Source organism: Miscanthus floridulus, chromosome 1, assembly GCF_019320115.1.
Source record: "Miscanthus floridulus cultivar M001 chromosome 1, ASM1932011v1, whole genome shotgun sequence".
NCBI lineage: Eukaryota > Viridiplantae > Streptophyta > Magnoliopsida > Poales > Poaceae > Miscanthus > Miscanthus floridulus.
Window position 1 is genome coordinate 174,148,983 of NC_089580.1, and position 20,583 is coordinate 174,169,565.

General features: G+C 48.8%; 3 protein-coding genes across 3 annotated transcripts; all 3 read left to right on the forward strand.

The window, feature by feature from the left end:
- Nucleotides 1–3,916: 3,916 nt before the first annotated feature.
- Nucleotides 3,917–5,738, forward strand: LOC136502816 (probable carboxylesterase 8). The gene has a single exon (XM_066498063.1). The coding sequence runs from the start codon at nt 4,262–4,264 to the stop codon at nt 5,261–5,263; it is 1,002 nt and encodes a 333-aa protein (XP_066354160.1). The 5' UTR covers nt 3,917–4,261; the 3' UTR covers nt 5,264–5,738.
- Nucleotides 5,739–7,027: 1,289 nt separating this feature from the next.
- Nucleotides 7,028–8,710, forward strand: LOC136467325 (protein FAR1-RELATED SEQUENCE 5-like). The gene is made up of 2 exons (XM_066465984.1): nt 7,028–7,219; nt 8,129–8,710. Exons 1-2 carry the CDS (start codon nt 7,028–7,030, stop codon nt 8,708–8,710), a joined length of 774 nt encoding a protein of 257 aa, XP_066322081.1.
- A 1,466-nt stretch (nt 8,711–10,176) lies between these two features.
- LOC136467335 (transcription initiation factor IIF subunit alpha-like) lies at nt 10,177–19,833 on the forward strand. The gene is made up of 8 exons (XM_066465994.1): nt 10,177–10,431; nt 10,756–10,901; nt 18,058–18,425; nt 18,637–18,752; nt 18,892–19,014; nt 19,137–19,343; nt 19,457–19,648; nt 19,747–19,833. Exons 1-8 carry the CDS (start codon nt 10,177–10,179, stop codon nt 19,831–19,833), a joined length of 1,494 nt encoding a protein of 497 aa, XP_066322091.1.
- Nucleotides 19,834–20,583: the final 750 nt, after the last annotated feature.

Below are 20,583 nucleotides of genomic sequence, written 5' to 3' on the forward strand. Positions count from 1 at the left end.
GATTTCATACCATCTTAGTCTTCTTTTCTTTATTCTTTGTAGTTCCTTTTTTTTTGCACTCCCTTTTTTTTCTTCTGTTCTTTTGTCTCAAACAATTATAGCTGAAACTTGTTTCCTCTATTTTTCTCATAACCATAAAAGACTTTTTCTTAATTTTTTGTTTCAAAGGAACCACCTACTCTATACTCTAATCTTTTTTTCGAATTTCAGTTTAATAACCTAGCACAAACAATGAGAAAACAACGAAACACTCATAACCATCAAAAACTTTTTCTTCTATTTTTGTTTCAAAGGAACCACCTACTCTATACTTTAATCTTTTTTTCGAATTTAAGTTTAATAACCTAGCACAAACAATGAGAAAACAACGAAACATATATACTGAACAAAGCATGTAATACCTGGACGCGAAGACAGTCGAATACGATCGATTCTCAGTTAGGCCGCTATCCAATTGATCACCAGGAACAACAATGGCAGCAATGTTCGGCCAACGACACCTCTGAACAACACCGATGCGAACCTGCGTCAAAGAGTTTTGAGAAGAAGGCATCAGAACCAGCCAAATCACCCGATCTATGTCTAAGCAAACCTAGCCGAACAGATATACACAAGCCGCATTAGGGCAGAATGCATCGAGTGCGACAGAGGCGAAAACGTACGCACGAAATTGGTGAAGTTCAGCGAAGCAGGCGAGGTAGGATCAAACAGCGGCGTTGTCCCTGAGTGCGTCCATCTTTCCCCCCTTTCCAACCCCTCTTCCCGTCTACCTCCCCCTCCGATCGAAAACCTCGCTCGCCCCCCCACCCCCCTGAATCCGCCAGACACGGCGCAGCCGCAGGAAGAACGCGAGCAGGAATGGCGGCGCAGACAGGAGGTGCGAAGCGAAATCTTGGAAAGAACGAAGACGAAGAAGAAGGCGAAGAAGAAGCGCTCCGGCGGCTCAGACAGGAACCTTTCCCCCCCTTTCGAACCCCTCTTACCGCCTGCTTCCCTCTCACGTCCAAAACCCCCTCTCCCCCCCCTCCCCCCCGAATCCGCCAGCCGCGGCGCAACCGGAGGAAGAACGCGAGCAGGAAGGCCGGCGCAGAAAGGAGCTGCGAAGCGAACTCTTGGAAAGAAGCAAACCGAAGCCAAAGACCTCCGGCGGCGCAGACAGGAGACGCGACGGGAAGAACAAAGAGGAAGACGAAGAGGTCCGACGAGAACGCCGGCAACAGAGGAGCGCGGCGTGGAGGACGAAGCAGGAGGAAAAGAGCGAGGAAAGCGGTCGGGGCGAGTAGGACGAGGACTGACCTGCAGCTCGAAGGCAGCCCAAATGCGAGGCGAAGAAAGCCGATCGGGGAGAAACCGATGCGCTTCACAATGGAGACCGAGGACAGCAGAAGCTAACGGATTCTTACCAAAACCGTGGTCAGCAGCTGGAAGCGAAGAGGTAAACTAAAAAAACAGAGCTGACTAACGGCATCATGACCGTTGAGGCCGCAATCGCACGGACGGGAGAAATGTCGGCGACGTGGACGGTGTTTCCTTCGGGAAACCACCGCGGGCTTGTTTAGGTAAATTAGAAGAGCATCTCAATTATGTAACATATTTTAATCGAGTCAGCTAACGTACATACTCAATTATGTAACGTGTTAATAACATGTATATTTTAGACCGTCGAAGTTCACGTTCGTGTTAGCGTGTAATATGTTTTACATCGTCAACGTTCATGATTCAGTTAATGTGTTAATTAGATGTTGATATTTTTTTTATGTATATAACATATTTTTAACCGAGTATGTGAATTAAAAAAAGATTATTTGAATTTACATTCAAGATATACTATATGCTTTATCAGTTATTTTAGTAGGATAAAATATTTATGCACAGTCACAGAACGGAAAAAGGAAAAAGACGAGCACAAGAATACTAAAATAACTGATAAAGCATCCAGTATATCTTGAATGCAAATTCAAATAATCTTTTTTTAATTCACATACTCAGTTAAAAAATATGTTATATACATAAAAAATATCAACATCTAATTAACACGTTAACTGAATCATGAACGTTGACGATGTAAAACATATTACACGCTAACACGAACGTGAACGTCGACGATCTAAAATATACATGTTATTAACACGTTACATAATTGAGTATGTACGTTAGCTGACTCGATTAAAATATGTTACATAATTGAGATGCTCTTCTAATAAAATACAAGCTGTCATATATATTGAACACGTAAAATGGCCATGTAAAATATCATGTACGCACCTAAAGTTTTTTTTCTCTATGTCAGGTATTGGACACGTACGTAAGTTCAGAAATTTATAAGACATAAACTTGTAGTGGAGGTGGAGCATAGCATCTAGTTTCGGATTTTCAATGAAATGATTAAAAAAGTCTTTTATTTCCGTAAAAAAAAATTTCGCCAAAAAAAAAATCCGCGCATGGGGGAGGGCAGCCAACCGCGTGCAGCGGACCAGAATCACCGGTGCTGGGCTTTGCTATTTTGGTGGAAAAGTTGCTTTTTTCTTTCAGCCGTTGGATGTGGAATGGAGGGCATCGGTCATGGCATAAGTCACCAGTGACTTTCCTACAGAGAATCTGAACCCCGGTGAGTGGCGCCTCCGCTCCGTCCGTAGGTGCATGGCCGGCGGCGGTGACATCTGGCCATCTGGGCGGCTCTTTTTCCATCAGTGGGTAGAGTAGATGATCGGGGCTCGTCGTGCAAAGTACAGACATCGTGCTCACGGGCTGTCGCTCGCATTAAAGGTACCCAGGTCAGCAGCTACCCGGACCATACGCTCACACGGTACACTCGGGTCAGCTGGCTTTGGAATCGCACTCGGTGCTTTGGAATCGTTCTATGGAATTCTAAAAACAACTGCCCCCCCCCCCCCCCCCCCCCCCCCCCCCCCCCCCGCCCAAAAGTGCAGACGACACTAACGCATGAGCACATTTGAGGCCTTGTTTAGATTGCAAATTTTTGCGATCTGGACACTATAGCACGTTTATAATCCTGAGATTCACAAAACACATCGCTTATCACTAAAAGATAATGTTTATAATCCTAAAATCAATTAAAAAGATATAAATATCCACGTCAAGTTAAGTTGAAAACTTAAATTTGGATGGACAGTTTCGCTCTAAAAACAACTTGACATTGCTACACGACAGTCCTAACGTATTTCGTGCAGCCTAGCCCCACAGGCTCCCATTCCTTTCAAACCTAGTAGCACTGTGGCTGGTGGTTGTTTCGTGCTATGATAGCTCTGAGTCATTTTTTTCAAAAAGATAAGGAAAAAAAATCAGACAGCCAGGCTAAGCTTTCCAAAAAAAAAAGAGCGGGATGTGTCTGATCCGTAGATATTACTGTCGCCTGAATCTTGATCGCTAATCACGTCGTTGCCGCTTTGCGTTAGCTAAAGGGTAGGATGGAAGTGCCGAGTGGCGAGCATAATAAGTGATGCACAAATGAACCGAATTTGCAACTGTTTTCTTTCCTACGTACATCCGTGCATGTCCGCATGACTTTATGTTACCACTTTCAGTGAGGCAGGAAGCGCACATGTGCAACCCCGCGTTTCCTGCACGGAAGGAAAATTGCTGGCCTCCTATCGGCTAAAGGACAGGTCCGAGAGCTCAAAGCGGCATCAGCGCAATCATCTTCGTCCCGGTGTACTGTACCACACGGAGGCCGGAGGGCCTGCGTGGCCGCACCGCGGCCACTCGCGCCACAGGCAGTAGACGCCACACGCGCTCGGTGTTCGTTGGCGCGCCGCGTTCCCTTTTCCGCCTCCCTTCGACCCGGGGCGAATGGCGATCGAGCCGATCCCGCCGACCGCCCGTCCCGTCGCATCCGCGCGTCTGAACCCAACCACGACGTTCCGCGCCCCACGCCGAGCTGCCATCCGATTCGGCGATCCACCCAGGAGAGTTGAACGCACGGTGTCCGGGCCCCCGCGCGGCGGCCGGCGGGTGAGAGAGTGTGGACGGCGCGCCGCACGCGCGCGGGGTCTTGCTCGTCTCGTCTCACCCGTCGATGGGATCGCGCCACCCAACCGGTCCCCGTGAGCGGCCGTCGCTCTCAGAGCAAGGACACTCAGGCGGGCCGCTGCGCGCCCAGCCCCCGCCCCGCTCGCGGTATATAAGCGCCACGATCTAGCTCAGTTCCGCACAGTTCAGCCAGCACGCTGCACCTGCACGCACCTGTCTGTTGTCTCGCCACCGAGGTAGAGCTCTGCTGTGCAGTGCAGCGGTGGGAGCAATGGATCCGTATAAGTACCTCAAGATCCGCTTCAACCCGGACGGCTCGCTGTGCCGCTACGGGGAGGCGCCGCTCCTCCCCGCGGCGCCGGCCGGGGAGCCCGTCGCGATCGAGGACGACCAGGGGGCGCGCCGCATTGCGGTCCACTCCAACGACGTCCCGCTCAACGACGCCACCGGCACGGGCCTCCGCCTCTTCGTGCCGTCCGGGTCCGGCGGCCACCACGACCGGCTGCCGCTGATCGTCTACTTCCACGGCGGCGGGTACGTCCTCTTCCGCGCGGCCTCCGAGCCGTTCCACAACACCTGCACGGCGCTCGCCGCCGCGGCGCCGGCGGCCGTCGCGTCCGTGGACTACCGCCTGGCCCCCGAGCACCGCCTCCCCGCGGCGTTCGAGGACGCCGCCGACGCCGTCCTGTGGGCTCGCCCGCACGCCGCCGCCGGCAGGCCCGTGTTCGTGATGGGCAGCCACAACGGGGCCAGCATCGCGTTCCGCGCCGCGCTGGCGGCGGCGGACGCCGGCGTGGAGCTGCGCGGGGTGATCCTGAACCAGCCGCACCTCGGCGGTGCCGCGAGGTCGCCCGCGGAGGCGGCCTCCGTGGACGACCGCGTGCTGCCGCTGCCGGCGAACGACCTGCTCTGGGAGCTCGCGCTGCCCGTGGGCGCGGACCGGGACCACGAGTACTGCAACCCAGAGTCGATGGTCACCCGTGTGGGCGCCGCGCGGCTGCGGAGGCTCCCGCCCTGCCTGGTGCTCGGCCGGCGCAAGGACCCGCCGCGGGACCGGACAAGGACGCTCGTCAACGCTCTGCGCAAGGCCGGGGTTGCCGTGGAGGCGAGGCTCGACGGCGCCGGGTACCACGCGATGGAGCTGTTCAAGGCCAACTACGCCGCGGAGTTCACCGCGCAGGTGGCCGACTTCGTTCGCCGCCACTCCTCTGCCGACACCGACACCGACACCGGCGCCAGCGCCGGCGACGTGGTTGGTATGAGCAAGCTGTGACACATGGTCAAACCGATCGGGCCGCAGTGGAGATTGCTGTACGGCACTTGGGTGCAAGTTGAACCGATTTTTAAGGGCCACTTCTCAATCATATCATATCATCATCGTCATGCTACAATGCTGAGCGGCGACTGGCGAGCTCGCCAACGTCCAACCGATGGGTAGACCCGGGCACACGGGCATGCTAGTGCCGAGCTCGTTCAATTCCGGATAGCTACACAAGTTGGCCGCCCTTTTCTTTTTTTGTGTCGTTTTTATTTACCCGCGGGTCGATTTCGGCGTGAATTGTGCGTGGTTGCCTGGTTGGCGAAGTACACCAAGGTGAAGAGGCACCCCCACATCTGTTACTACCCTGTAGTATGCTGTTGTAGTATTTGTACAGCTGAGGAGATTGCTTTCAATTTCTGAATAAGGCCTTGTTTAGTTCCCACCAATTCCAGAATTTGGCACTATGCAAAAAGAAGATTCCCCATCACATCAAACTTGCGGTATATGCATGGAGTATTAAATGTTGACGAAATCAAAAACTAATTGCACAGTTTGGTTGTACTTTGCGAGACGAACGTTTTGAGCCTAATTAGTCAACGATTGGACAATTATTACCAAATAAAAACAAAACGTCAAACTCGGCGGCGCCGATCCGGCGGAACTAAACGCGGCCTAACTGAAAGCACTTTATATTATGCCTGTGTACTTGAGAACTTGTCATGCTTGATACCTTTGACAGGTTTTCACAGTCAACTTTGCCATTGAGAAAAAGAACGAGAGAAAATGTTACAGTCAACTTTGGCTTCGTTCCCATACGGTTGGATTGGCTGTAAAGATGCAAATTGAGGCAATCTAAGGCCCTGTTTGGTTGGGCTTTTGGCTTTGACTTTTGGCCCCAAAAGCCAAAAGCCCAACCAAAAGGGTTGTTTTTGGAGGGTGCTTTTTAAGAAGCAGCTGTTTTTCCGTAGTTCATTTTTGAAAGCTGGGTTGACCCTGCTTTTGGCTTTTGGCTTTCTGCTTTTCGAAATTGGTGGAATAAAAAGCTCTTCCATAGTTGTTTCAAGAGAGATAAAGATAAAAGATATATTTTATACTTGTTTAACCAAACAGCTTTCAGCTTTTTTACAGCTCACAGCCCACAGCAGCTTTTCCACAGCTCACAACCTACAATAGCTTTTTCCCACAGCCACAGCTCAACCAAACACACCCTAAACAAGGCCTGAGTTGATTGCACAACTTGCGCTACACCATGGAACAGGTAGCATTTATTGCTTGCCTCCACAGTATTGGCTTCGAATGGAAGACTGCAGTCTCATAGTAACAACAAATCGACAAAGAACACCAGATCTTGGCGTGTTCGGATGGTGCTATGCACAGTATATTTCGGATGGTTGCGGATGATTTAACAGTGTTTCGTGAGAGAGGCTAAGGCCTTGTTTAGATGCACACCAAATTCTAAGTTTTTTCACTCTCTCTCCATCACATCAATTTTTAACCGCTTGCATGGAGTATTAAATGTAGGTAAAAAAAATAACTAATTACACAGTTTAGTTGGAAATCACGAGATGAATCTTTTGAGCCTAGTTGGTCTACGATTGGACAATATTTGCCAAATAAGACAAAAGTGGTACTATTCATCGGGTTGCAAAAATTTGCAAAGAGAACGAGGCCTAAGCTGAAAAGGAAGTGACCAGCCGAACGAAGAAAGGTTCAACATCAGAGCGGGGATTGGAGGGTTCTGAGGATTGGAGGAACCCAGCGGCATCCGGTGCCGTGATGGATGCATCCGACGACGAAGGAAAAGGAAACCAGGCAGAGGAATCAGTTGCCAGAAGAAACAGGCAAGCAGGAAGCATCGAAGGCGATACAACCGATACGCTGTCGCTGGTGGAAGAAGCTGAAGAAGATCAAGTAATGAAGCATTGGAGCAGCAACAAGAAGACGGCGATAGTACGCATCAACGAACAGGTAATAAGAGTAACAGGTGCGACGAGCAGTTCAATCAGTTTGCGAAACCCCTGGCTTTGTTGGAATAGACGAGCAATCAGACAAGGAACATACGAGCCAACGGAGAAGGCGGGGATCAAGGAAACCGAACGGTGCTTACAACACTCAGCTTTAAAAAAAAAGGTGAAAGCCTAAACCCTGTGTAATGATGCGAATGACAGTTTCATATACCATGAGATTCAGATTGTTTGTTGCTGCAGTACATTACATTATACTAAATAAAAAGTTATATATGTGTGGTCACAACGTAATGAAAAGGACAATAGTGGATTAGAAGACGTATCAGGAATAATGAGATGGTTAGAACAGAGGGTGGTATGTTCTTGTGTGACATTAACAATGGGTATTATGTTCTTGTCAGTAAACTTGGTGGAACTGATATGGGAAACATTGTGCAATATCTAGTAGTAGAAAGGAAGGTGACCAGAATTAGTTCATTGGTTGTTAGGTTCATGGCTATAATCTAGGTGGGGATGATATGTAAATGATTCTGCAAACAGGAAAAGGGGGAAGGAAGGTCCAGATGCTTGCTTGACGGCAACAACAGAAAGCGCAATTTCAATAGCAATTGCATCATCAAAAGATAGGAAAGGAGATCCAATTTTCTTCCCATACGAAGGAACTACATTCAGCGCATATGAAGAGGCCAAGGAGTTCTACAACTTGTATTCAAGGGAAATTGGGTTCGGAATAAGGACATCAAGATCGAAGACGAGCAACAATCAGACCACAAGAAAGGATATAGTATGCTCCTGCGAGGTAAATAAAACCTAGAAAAATTCATGCATCAAGAATTAATATAAAAGTAGCTGAACAAAATGAAAAAAGTGAACAAGCTTAACTTCATCTATGTCATTTCTTTTTATGCAGGGTTTCTACCAAAACCCAAGAGCAGCAAGTGCTAGAACTGGATGCAAAGCTATGTTGAGACTCCATCGAACAGCCAACCACTCTTGGATTGTGAGTAAGATAATTCGGAACACAACCATGCCCTTTTCAGAAACATATGGTGAGAAGAAACAATGGGGCTCACACGGCGATATAGATCCACTAACAAAGGATTTCATCAAGAGATTGAGAACAAACAACGTTACACTTGGTCGTGTATGGAGCATAATCGGAGTATCCTCTGCAGATTCTGCATTACCAATCAGAAAGCAAGCAGTTAGAAACCTTTGCGCAAGATTAGCACAGGATGACATCAAGGAGGATATAAAGAAAACAATGGAATTACTAGAGCAGATGAGCCGAGATGACAATGATATGAAGGTCAGATTCCAGAATGATGCAGACGGGAGAATACTAAATATGTTGTGGTACACCAGGAAAAATCAACAAGATTACGAGCACCTTGGAGATGTCGTAACTTTTGATACGACGTACAGGACAAACCTGTACAACTTACCGTTTGGGATCTTTGTGGGGGTTAACATTTCCCAGCATCAACTGTGATTCACAACTTCAAATAGCCCACTATGTCGACTAGTGGGAGGTGCCTAATCGGTGCCTTTGGGACTAGTCCCTCTTTGGTTACACACTTGCAACTTCGTTGTTTTATTTATTCATTTAAATCGATGTGTTCAATATGCTCGTCGTTATGGATAGATCACCGGTGCACATGTTTGTCACGAACCTTTCGTTGTTTTAAAAAAAAAAATAAAGTATACCTTAATTTATCTAAATATCTAATAGTCGCATAACACAATTTGCTTAATTTATCTAAATATCTAATAGTCGCATAACACAATTTGCTACAAGTCGCTATAAAAGGCCCAAATCCCGTATCGATCACTGAAAAAACCGTTTCATTTTTAAGCTCCCAGTATGCCACTACCATCTATGTATTTTAGCTAAAACAACAGCTAACATGAGTATGAAATGTCTATTTTACCTATGTTGTTCCATCCTCCTCTTTCTATCTTCCTAGATTCTCCTTTCTTCTCGCGTCGTCCTGCATCTCGTGCTTTCTCATGACTGGGAGGGGGCGGCGGCGCAAGGATAAGTGGCCACGGGCACGGTTGCCAATGAGGGCCCCTTCGGAATGGAGGTGAAACAAAGAAAAAAATAAATATAAGATTCATATCTGTTAGGATTGAAGTACTATAGCAGCGTTTGGATCGTAGGAAGCTCCATATAGGAAAAATAGAGGAAAAGTTCCTACATGGCTGATTCTATAGGGAAAAAACACAAGAAACTTTCCATCCAGTTCAATCTTTTTTTTTCTCCCAAGCGTAGGATCGAGGCAAACAACTCTGTCATCCTTGCAGGTCATCTTACTTAGGATGGGTCAGGCTCCCAATGATAGATTGATAGGTGGGGCCTAGGTTGCTTGATCCTTGCTGATGATGATTGATTAATAATAGAAGTGATCTACCACTAACTCGTATCTAGAAACCCTGTGTTTTTCCGTTGGCCATCCAAATAACCATACTCGCTAAATTCCTTTGTTTTTCAATCTTATGTTTTACACATGTATTCCTATCCTATTCCTTTGTTTTTTTTATCATTTTGATAGAGGGGGACGGATAAAGTGGGCAAAACAGACTCACATTTTTCAATCGAAAAGATGGGTTCCTTTTTCGTCTCGACAAAGAAAGAATCATCTTGAGCTCCTAGCCCCTTCGTAGGGCCGTGTATAGGGGGTGTTTGGGACTGCTCCACAAACTCTGCTCCACAAACTCCACCGTGGAGCAGCTCCATAAAAAACTGGAGTTTGTGGAGTACCTCTTTAGGTGCTCTCACAACTCCACCCTTTTTCCTGGAGCAGAGTGCGTGGAGCTAAAACCGTTTGACTAAAAAACGTGGAGCAGAGCTGAAAAACGTGGAGCGGAGCAGTCCCAAACACGCCCATAGTAAGTGGTCCGAACCTGCCCGGAGCGAGTGCCCCTTAGAGGCAAGTGAAGTTGGTGAGCCGTATGATGGGCAACCATCTCTTCCGGTTCGGAGAGGACCCAGCTGTGTTCCAAAGGACCCTGAAAATAAAAACAGTCCATACTGCGCAGGAGTTCGATGTCCGGGTGGATACCTCCGCGGAGAAGGAGAAGACCCACTCCATCGACAGGTTCACCACCGGCTTTCCGCCCTTCTCGAAGGGGAGGAGCGCAGAGAACAGGTGGACTCTTCGCAAGGATGTTCCCCAAGGACGGCAGCTTACTGGGACTGGGAATATGCGGGTACTGGCTTTTGATCGTCGATGATCATCATTGTCATTCTTTTGCTTTGGACAACCTGCAGACGCTGCTGCCACTCTATTGGTATCCTTAATCATACATAAAAACAGTGTAACAATTGTGAACCTGTGTAAATTCTAACTAATCACAATCAATCTAAATAGCACTGCAAAGTAGTTATGCTGCATCAGACATCTCGTATCAGTTGCAAATTAGCAGTATGCAGTTGACAAATATATTGCTATAAGATCTTCATGCAATAGCAACTTAAGGACAATAAGCTGATGTCTCCCCTGTTAAACCATGTGCACACATTTGATAAAACAGGACAGACACTACAGCAAGAGGTCGTGGGTTTTGGAGGATGAGACGGGTGAACATCAGTATCAGGGCCAAACTGAGGATCCGCCTGCCACATACTATTCACTGACACTGAAAGGCAATGACATGATTGCTGTTCAAGTTGGTCCCTGGTACTGTTCTCTCTGTTTTCTCTGTTATTATTTGTCTTTAAACGAACTGTGATCGTATATCCATCATCTGAACATACATAGATGGCTCCCTCTCTCGAGAGCCCTGGCGATGGCGACCCGGGAGGCGGCACCCCGCCGCCTCCCCCCCTCCCCTCCGCCACCGCCACCACCTCCACCGCCCCCACCCACCCCACCGCCCCCACATGCCCGTGCGCCCTTCGGTGAGCCTGGACCTCCGACGCCGCCCGCTCAGCGTCGCCATGATGCCTCGGGGCCTGCCGCCCGCCCGCGACGCCTCGTCGTGCCGCCCCCGCCAACCCGCTTCGACCTCCAAAACCAACTCCTCTCCGACTGCTTCGACACTGCGATCCCCGACCTCCTCGCTCCTTCTCCGGCTCCGGCACACATTTGGGTAACTCCACCATCCCGCGATCCCCGGTACAATGTCTTCTTCATCAGAAACTCGATGCACTATCTGTTAGCGCCTTGTCCGAGTCAACTAAGTGTGCGTTGCGTTAACGACGGTGTGTTCGAAGTTGCGGTCTCAAACCAAAACATTGCGAACGTCCTCGTCGTTCGTGGTGTCCTACGGTTCTGCTCTATTGAGCTCCTTCTTCATCACTCCATGGCGGCGGCGACGAGAGCCTCCAACCTCCTGCCCCCATTCAAACCTCCACTCCAGCCTGTGGAAGATGCATTTACTGATGGACGTACGAAGCCACCCACCGCTGTTACGTCTGCTGAGCTTGGCGATGCTGTGACACAGCCTGGCTCCCATCCACCGGATTTTCTGTTTGGAAATGTTCCATCGTATCTTTTAACTGTACCTCCCCTGCCTTTCCCTTCTCATCCCTCTCTGCTGCCTACCAGGGGCGCGACATGCGGTCGTGTCTCCGCGCCTGCGGCAGGCGTGCATGTCGCGTCGCGCGCGTGCGCCTTCAATTCGCAGCGCCCACGCACGTACCTCCAGGCAGCACTTACTCTGCCGCCCGCGTCGACCGTGCCTGCAAAAACCCTCAAACCCCTTGCTCCTAACAACGGTTGTTTCCGCTGCCTCGCCTCTGATCACCGGGTGTGGGACTGCCGTGATCCAGTCCGCTGCCGTCGCTGCCGGCTCTTAGTCCATCGGAGCCACGAGTGCCGGATGTCGCTCCGCCGTGTGCTCCGCGCTGCTGCGCGACGTTTGTCGCCGGCCATCCACAACCTTGCCTCCTCGCGCTCTGCGCATGCTAGCCGCGCCTGGCCTGATACCGCACCGCCTGCGCCGCAACCTAATCCATCGCCGCGTTCATCGGGGAATGAGGACGACATGACGCCCACCACTGCTTTTCATCCTGCCAACATGGTGGCGTCCACTTCTGTGGGGCCACTCTCTGTGGAGGTGATGAGCTCACAGTCCATCCTTCCTCTCGTGCGGGAGTCATGTCCGCCCTATCCGCTCTCGTCGCAGTGCGTTGACAAGTTCGTGGTCCGTGGCGTGCCGGGCAATGAGGTCACGCCCGCGTCACCGACTACGCGCGATCAGCCCTTGCCGCTGCGCATGGACCTACAGCCGGTGCAACCGAGCTCCGACGACCTGAGGCATGATGCGCCGCCACGCATCGGCCTCATCAGTCGGGGCATTGATGGTCCGATGAACTCCGGCGACGAGTACGAGAGCGGCAAGCTGGACAGCTCCGGCTCTGATGGTGACTCCTGGATGCTGGGTCGACCTCGCCATGCTGATGCTTGGGTGTCGCCTGGCCACGATGATCTTACTGAGCGGTTCCTGTTTGCCTTCATCGAGCCCCCCGTTCCCATGACGGAGGTAAGTGCTTTCATTCGCTCTGCCCTGCGCTCGGTGGCGCCGCTGCTACCAGTTGATCTCATACCGTCCTCTCGGGGTGCGATGATCCTTCGTTGCGCATCGGTCGGGGACCGTGACTCCCTGCACCGACGCGGCCCCATCATTGGGGAGGGGGAACTCTGCTGCTTCTAAAACCAGAGGAAACCTCCAACCGCTTCTTCCGTATCCCGACATGGCTAGCCTTTATGGCCGTGGTCGACTTCCCTAATGAACATTGGTATGAAACCAAGATTCATGACTGCTTTCGGGTTTCAGCAATGTGGCTGAGATTGATCCCGAGTGCTTGACCCAGAATAACTATGCATCACTCCGTCTCCTACTTGAGGTCAATGACCACCTCAAACTGCCTTATGAATTGCGCATCTTCGCCCCGATGGGGGTCTGACGACAAGGGTGCGTGGCCAAAATCCTGCCCATCTGTGTTTGGCCAAGGGAGTACCAGCTTGACAGTCAGGGGAACTTGGCGTGCTTTTTTGGCCCCCTTGCTCCTCCTCCCCTTGGTCCTAGCCTTGGGCCCTTGGGTCCTGTCAGCCATGCGCAGCAGGCGCGCCCTTTGCCACATTACTACAACCAGATGTACCCGCCGCTTCGGCCTAGCCACGTGCTGGGGAACAACTGCCACTATGCTTTTGATCCTTTGGGGGGCCGGCACCTGGCCGCGCCGCCCTCTGCCCAGGTCGTCCTTGGGCTTGCTTTCTCCTTCGCGCATATGCTCTCCTCGCTGTCGCCGCCAAGCTCACCGACGCCTTTGCCGCGTAACACCGCCGTGGCCGTCGATGTGGGCCCTACGCGCCCGGCTAGCGTCGCTGCTCCTCCGCCGTTGCCCGCCTCCCCTCCTGTCAGCACGTTGCCACCGCCACCGGGCATCATCACTTACCGCCGCCGCCCACGCGCTGCTGCCGCTGCTAATGAGGGCGCTGCTGATGTCGGTTCCACCGTGACAAGGAGGGCCAGCTCGCGCCTTGTGGCCAAGGCACCGGCCAACTTCGTGGACATGACCACACAGGCGGTCCAACGCAAAGCACTCCTCAACTCCCTGTCGGGGTGCTCCAAGACGCTCAAGAATCACGTCAACAAGCGTAACATTTTGGCGCGGAACAGGCTGCCCCTGGGGGTGACGGAGCTACGCAAGCTCGTGTCCGCTGCTAACCTCGGATGCAAGAACGCCGGCGCGGTCGGTGTGGTGACTGATGCTGCCATATGATCTGCTACTGCAACAGTAACTCTGGCAGCTACCACTGCTTCCCCAATGTCCGCTTGGGTCCTAAAAATGGCGGTGCATCTATCTTAGTTTACTTCTTCTGTAACTAGTTGCTGTCTACCTTGCCTTCGGCTTGTTGTGAGCTCTCTGAAACTCGTTGTTGCTGTAATATTCAGTAATGAGTCTGAACTATCGCTGCTTTAACATCGTTTCGTGGAACGTTCGTGGCTTAGGTGACTCGGACAAGTGTCGTGTTGTGCGAAATGTTTTTACCGATGCTAAACCTTCCATAATTTGCCTCCAAGAAACCAAACTCGACAACATAAGCTTGTTCAAAGCCAAAGCCTTCCTACCTGTCAACTTCTCCTCTTCCTATGTTTTTGCGCCGGCTGACGGCACAAGGGGGGGATTCTGACAGCCTGGGATCCCGCATTATTCACTTTGAAACACCATTTCATCAGACCGCACACTCTAACCGCTGTCTTCGTCTGTAATGCCTCAGACCTCGACTTCACTGTCACCAACACTTACGGTCCATCGGAACGCGTGGGCTCAATACCATTCCTGAATGGTTTGCGCGACTTCGCAACACAGAATCTTATTCAGGGCCCCTGGATCCTCCTGGGTGACTTCAATCTTGTGCGCTGCGCCACTGACAAGAACAACGGCTAGTTTAGTGTGCCACTATCCAATGCTTTCAACGAAACCATCCAAGGCCTTCGGTTGTCTGAAGTTGGCCTTTCTGATCGTTTGTACACATGGACCAATGGCCAGCCACACCCTATCCTGGCACGGCTAGACAGGGTCTTCACTAACAACGATCTTGACTTGATCTTCCCACTCACTAGCCTTTCCTCCCTCCCTAAACCGACCTCGGATCACACTCCGCTTCTGCTGTCGCTTTCCACAACCATTCCTAAGTCAGGCTTCTTCCGTTTCGAACGTGCCTGGCTTAGACATCAATCCTTTCTTCCTACTGTCCTGGCGGGCTGGCAACAGACGCATGAACGAGCGAACACTGTCAGGCATCTGGCCTCATGCATCAAGTCGACACGTACGGCGGCAAAGGTTTGGTCGAGGTGTACAAGGGCACCCAATTACCTAATTCCAAACTATAAATTCATTATCCAACTCTTTGATTTCTTTGAAGAGATGAGACCACTGTCAGCACATGAGTTTCAGGCTCGCAGACAAACCCAAGAAACCTTGCAGGATCAGATCAAGGCCGAAGCAGCCTACTGGAAGTAGCGAAGTAAGCAACGGGCAATCAAAGAATGTGACTCCAACACCACATTTCATCATGCACAGGCTACCCAACGACTGCGGAGCAACTATATCAGAATGGTGAGGGTTGATGGTCAGGAGGTTGTCAGCCATGAGGGCAAGACAACGGCTCTGACAGATTTCTTCAAGTCAATTATTGGGGTACCCAGTGTCTCAGTGCCCTCAAATCTGCTGCATGTCTACGGAGACACGAGCACACCAAGTAGATCAATAACAGCACCATTCACTGAGCAAGAAACAAAGTCAGCTGTTATCAATGAACGTGAATAGTGCTCCGGGACCTGATGGTTTTGTACCCGCCTTCTATAGAGCAGCATGGCAGACAGTAAAGGTGCAGGTTATGAACTTCATGACTGCTTTTCATGGGGGATAGCTCAGCCTGGATCCGATTAACAGATCACATATGGTGATGGTACCCAAGAAGCCGGCAGCGGTGGATGTTGACTCATTTAGGCCAATATGCTTACAGAACTGCAGCCTTAAAATACTCTCAAAAGTGCTGACCATGAGACTGCAAGGTGAGATTCCTAAGCTAATAAACATCAACCAGACAGGGTTCATCAAGGGGAGATCCATCGCAGATACCTTCGTATATGCTTTGGAACTGGTGCAAGTGTGTCACAAGAGAAAGAAACCTGCAATAGTTCTGAAACTTGACTTTGCCAAGGCCTTTGACACAGTGAACTGGGAGGGTTTATTCAGTATACTATCCCGAGGGGTTTCAATGAAAAATGGATTCAGTGGATCAGATCCCTCCTAACCTCCTCGAAATCAGCAGTACTAGTCAATGGATGCCCGGGACCTTGGATCAATTGCAAGAGAGGCCTTCGTCAGGGTGACCCGATTTCACCTTACCTTTTCTTGCTGGTTGCGGAGACTCTTCAGGGTATGATTGCTGGATGTTCTGAGATAAAACACCCAACGGAAGACGGCTTACCATGTGTAGTACTCCAATATGCGGATGACACGTTAATTGTCCTTCAAGGCAACACCACTGGGGTTGCTTCTCTGAAAACCATTCTTGATGATTTTGCATCTTTCTCTGGATTGCATATAAATTATTGCAAGAGCACGTTGGTGCCAATTCACATGACTAACAATATAACCCAGGAATGTGTTCAGCTTCTGGGTTGCAGGCAAGAATCCTTCCCACAGCCTTACCTGGGGCTGCCACTCTCGGTGCACAAGCTACCACTGTCAGCATACACGCCTTATATCCAGAAGACTGACAGATATCTTAGTACATGGCAAGCAGGCTTACTGAACACTATGGCTAGAGCTATGATGGTTAACTCGGTTCTGGACTCTCAACTGGTCTACTTCATGAGCTCACTGCAGTTGCCTCCATCAGTGATCGATCAACTTGATAGAAGAAGACGTGCCTTTCTGTGGAGTGCAAAAAAAACAGGGAAATCAAACCCGGCAAATTGTCTCGTTGCATGGAGCAATGTGTGCAAGCCAAGAGACCTGGGTGGTCTGGGGATCAAGGACATGGGCACACAGAACATATGCCTGCTGCTAAAACTAATACATAAGCTTCATCACCCCGAAGCCTTAGCATGGGCACAATGGGTACAGGGACGGGTTTCAATTGCAACGCTCAGTGGTGATATTCATGGTGACCACTAGAGGGTGCTTCGACAAATTCTACCTCTCTATCAAGCTATCACATCTGTTGCCCTCGGAGATGGAAACATCTGCTCCTTTTGGTCTGACGTTTGGAATGGAGATGAGGCCCTTGCTGACACTTATTTGGCAATCTTCAGTCATTGTACGTTCAAGGAGGCTACGGTATCCCAGATGTTCAACACCGGCCTACAGCGGACTCTGGTGCCGCGCCTGTCTCAAAGGGCATGCTCGGAACTGCATCACCTACTATAGATCATCCGGGTAACCACACTTTCGCAAACACCGGACCAACAAACATCATTATTTAACAAGGGAGATTCAGGGCTGGACAATAGTGCTATTTACAAACTGCTGAAGGCCAAGGGACAACCTGATGATCCAAGGGCCAGTTTCATCTAGGGCAACCATGCACCACCTAGAGTGCAGCTTTTCATGTGGCTTCTACTTCAAGGAAGAATTCATGCATGATCGGTGCTACAAAAAAAGAGAATACTGGTTGATAAAACATGTGAGGTATGTAACGAGGACGACGAAACACCTGAGCACATCATCAACGGCTGCCCCATTGCGACTATGTTCTGGCAGAGGCTTCATCTACCACAGATGCTGCAGCTCACAACTCAATCCTTACATACCATCTCAACGAATGGAGGAATACCCACTGAAGAGTTCTTGGCCTTCATAGCGCTGGGTTGCTGGCACCTGTGGAAGGCCAGGAACGCAAAGGTCTTCAGACAAGAATCAACTTCGGTTGATCAGCTCATAACGAAATGCAAGATTGCTGCAGAACAATGGAGGTTCAGACTTCTGAGAAAGAGAAAGCAAGTCGCCGACATATGGTGTCATAGCTTAGAAATGGCTAGAACAGGACAGGGGTGAAACGTTGGACCTTACGCTGCTTTAATCGCTTCGAATAATTGTAACAGCCGAGGTGCTTCTGAAAACTATATCTGTAAATTATGAGGACATTCAGAGCCTTTCCAATCAAATAAATCAGGTGGGGAACGCCTCCCCCCCAGTTGACCGTAAAAAAAACATACATACTTGTAAGATTCAAGCACCATTAGAGTGTATAGGTTTCATCAAGTCTTGACATTACTAATTCTATGACAGAAAGCTCCTAATATAATTTCTTTTGAGATGGGTGCTCTCTTAATTTTGTTAGAGCATTCTTATAGTCTCTCATGTCCTATCAGGTACAACTTCAGTAAAATTGCACAGTACAAACAGCTGACCTTGGAAGAAGCTGAAGAGAAAATGAATAGAAGGAGAAGTAGTGCATCTGGGTGTGAACGGTGGATGATGAAGGCAGCTGCAAATGGAGCTGCTGCCTTTAGTTCAGGTGTGAAGAGGCTTGATGATGTAAATATAGGGGCAACAAATGGTGTTCACCCCATGAAGGGAGATAGGAATGAGAATGGAAATCAATCTGACAAAGTTGACGACGAAGAAGGGGGAGCTGCAAGGAAAAACAGGCTTGGGCTTACTATGAAGGGCATGGACGAGGATGACGAGGAAGGTGGAAAGGACATAGACTTCGATTTGGATGATGAAATTGAGAAAGGTATACATATCAAATACTACCTTTTGTTAATACTGAGATTTTATGAATTTCTTCTTGCACTTATACAGCACATACTTTAGTGTCATTCCTCAGAACTACTCACAGTTTCACACCTGAATGAAGAATAAAAAGGCTGCATACCAAATTTCCATACCCATATTATCCAATTTAGCATGAATCTTAGCTTGATTCTGCAACCTTTGTTTATCAGGTGACGATTGGGAGCACGAAGAGACCTTCACTGATGATGATGAGTCTGTGGATGTTGATATAGAGGAAAGACCTGACTTAGCTGATCCTGAGGCTGCTCCTCCTGAAATTAAACAGGTAAACAACATGTGATGTGCCTGCTGCATTATGCTGCTAGTATGCTATCACTAGATCTGCACATGCTGTTGCCTTAACCAGGATCACCAATTCACCATTCATAAGATGTGATATCTGATTTCCATCATAATACTCACAGGATGACAACGAGAATGAACTAGGCGGCAGTGACAACTTGAGCAAGTCTGGTCAGGAGCTAAAAAAGCTGCTTCGTCGAGCTGCTGGGGAAAATGAGTCTGACGTTGACGACAAAAGCACAGATGTAATGATCACAATTCTTCTTAGAACTCACATATTATTTCATAGGAGGTGGGACGCATTAGCAAACCTAATCTTGTGGAATAGAACTCATCTTTGTATCTGCTTTGTGCCTTTGTCCAACAGGAAGATGACCTACCATCGCCAGAACTTGCTTCAAAACAACTTGTACCCAAAAGTGAACCAGTGGATAGCAACCCTGCTAAACCAACACCATCAGCGCACACTCAGAGCGCCACACCTTCATCCAAATCCAATCAAAAGAGGAAATCAGGGGGTGGTGATGCAAATACTTCTAATGGTGCAACCTCCAAAAAGATAAAGATAGAACCTGTATGCAGTTTCTTCATTCTGCACATACACATGTGAAATTTGAGTTGGAGTCATATAATCATAAGTTGCACCAGGTTCTTTGCTTTAAAATTGCCCTATTTCTTGGTATATAGGAAACCAGAACATTGGTTGTCAAGGATGAAAAGTTGTATTCTTCGGAACCAATATCAAAATCATCTCTTGCAGAAAGAAGAGAATCCTCACCCATTACAGAGGAGGAAGTCAGGGCAGTACTTCGTGCAATTGAACCGACCACATGCCAAGATCTGGTGTTGAGGTTCAAGGCTCGTCTAATAACTCAAGAGGTAGGCTTCTTCAGCCTTTTGATTACATGTTTGTTCTCAATGCATTACCATACATTTTAAGTTTTATTACAGTAATTTGTGACTACCATTCCATTCAGGACAAGAAAACATTTTCAGACATTGTGAGGAAAATATCTCACAAGAATTGCCATGGCAAAGTCGTTCTTCAGAAGGAACAAAAGTGAACAGACAAATTACTCTACCTGTATATGGTCAGTGTTATGCTTCTATACCAGTAGCCATCTGAAACACGTAGATTGTTTCGGAATGCAACAGTGTAACAGATTTTTTTATGGCACATGGCTTGCATGATCAGTTTTTTTTTTACCTATCCTTCAGAATTGACTGTATTGGCAACCAAGATGCTCAGCAAGAAGCCTCTGCCAGCAAGGAAATACACTTTTTTTTAACCTAGAATCCAGATTCTTGAATTACTCTAGATTGAATTCTTCAGGAGATATGCATCGGGTAACTGAGGTGTTATTGATATATGCATTTTATAATCATATAATATAAAGTGTTCTGTGCTCGTTGGATCGATGACCGCGAGTCCAGACCTCATAAAGCAGCTCATGATTGAATGATAGTATAACTGTATAATTGCTGGCAATAAATGTAAAATTTGGGATCAATGCTTGCGACTACGTGTAACCTTTTATTTTGACAACTCAACGCGCCGTCTTCAAAGCATGACCGATGTTTTTAGCTTTTCTTGTGGGATGGGGGAGTATATTACATTGATTAATGAACAATCTACGGTGTGTTCGTGCGACAGAAATACCTTTGATGTAAGGATTATTTGTTAAAAATGAAATCAAACATCAGCAAAATTACGAGAGTACTGCAACAGGGTAATCAGCATAAGCATTTTCCAATTCAAGTACCGTGCCAGAATTAACAATGACCGACCAAACAGGAAAACATTCACATCAGAA

Coding starts and splice junctions, on each gene's coding strand:
- LOC136502816 (XM_066498063.1), top strand. CDS start 4,262: ATGGATCCGTATAAGTACCTCAAGATCCGCTTCAACCCGGACGGCTCG.
- LOC136467335 (XM_066465994.1), top strand. CDS start 10,177: ATGGGCAACCATCTCTTCCGGTTCGGAGAGGACCCAGCTGTGTTCCAA. Junction 18,426..18,636: donor GGATGATGAAATTGAGAAAG/GTATACATATCA, acceptor TTTGTTTATCAG/GTGACGATTGGGAGCACGAA. Junction 19,344..19,456: donor AAAAGATAAAGATAGAACCT/GTATGCAGTTTC, acceptor CTTGGTATATAG/GAAACCAGAACATTGGTTGT.
- LOC136467325 (XM_066465984.1), top strand. CDS start 7,028: ATGGATGCATCCGACGACGAAGGAAAAGGAAACCAGGCAGAGGAATCA. Junction 7,220..8,128: donor TAGTACGCATCAACGAACAG/GTAATAAGAGTA, acceptor CTTTTTATGCAG/GGTTTCTACCAAAACCCAAG.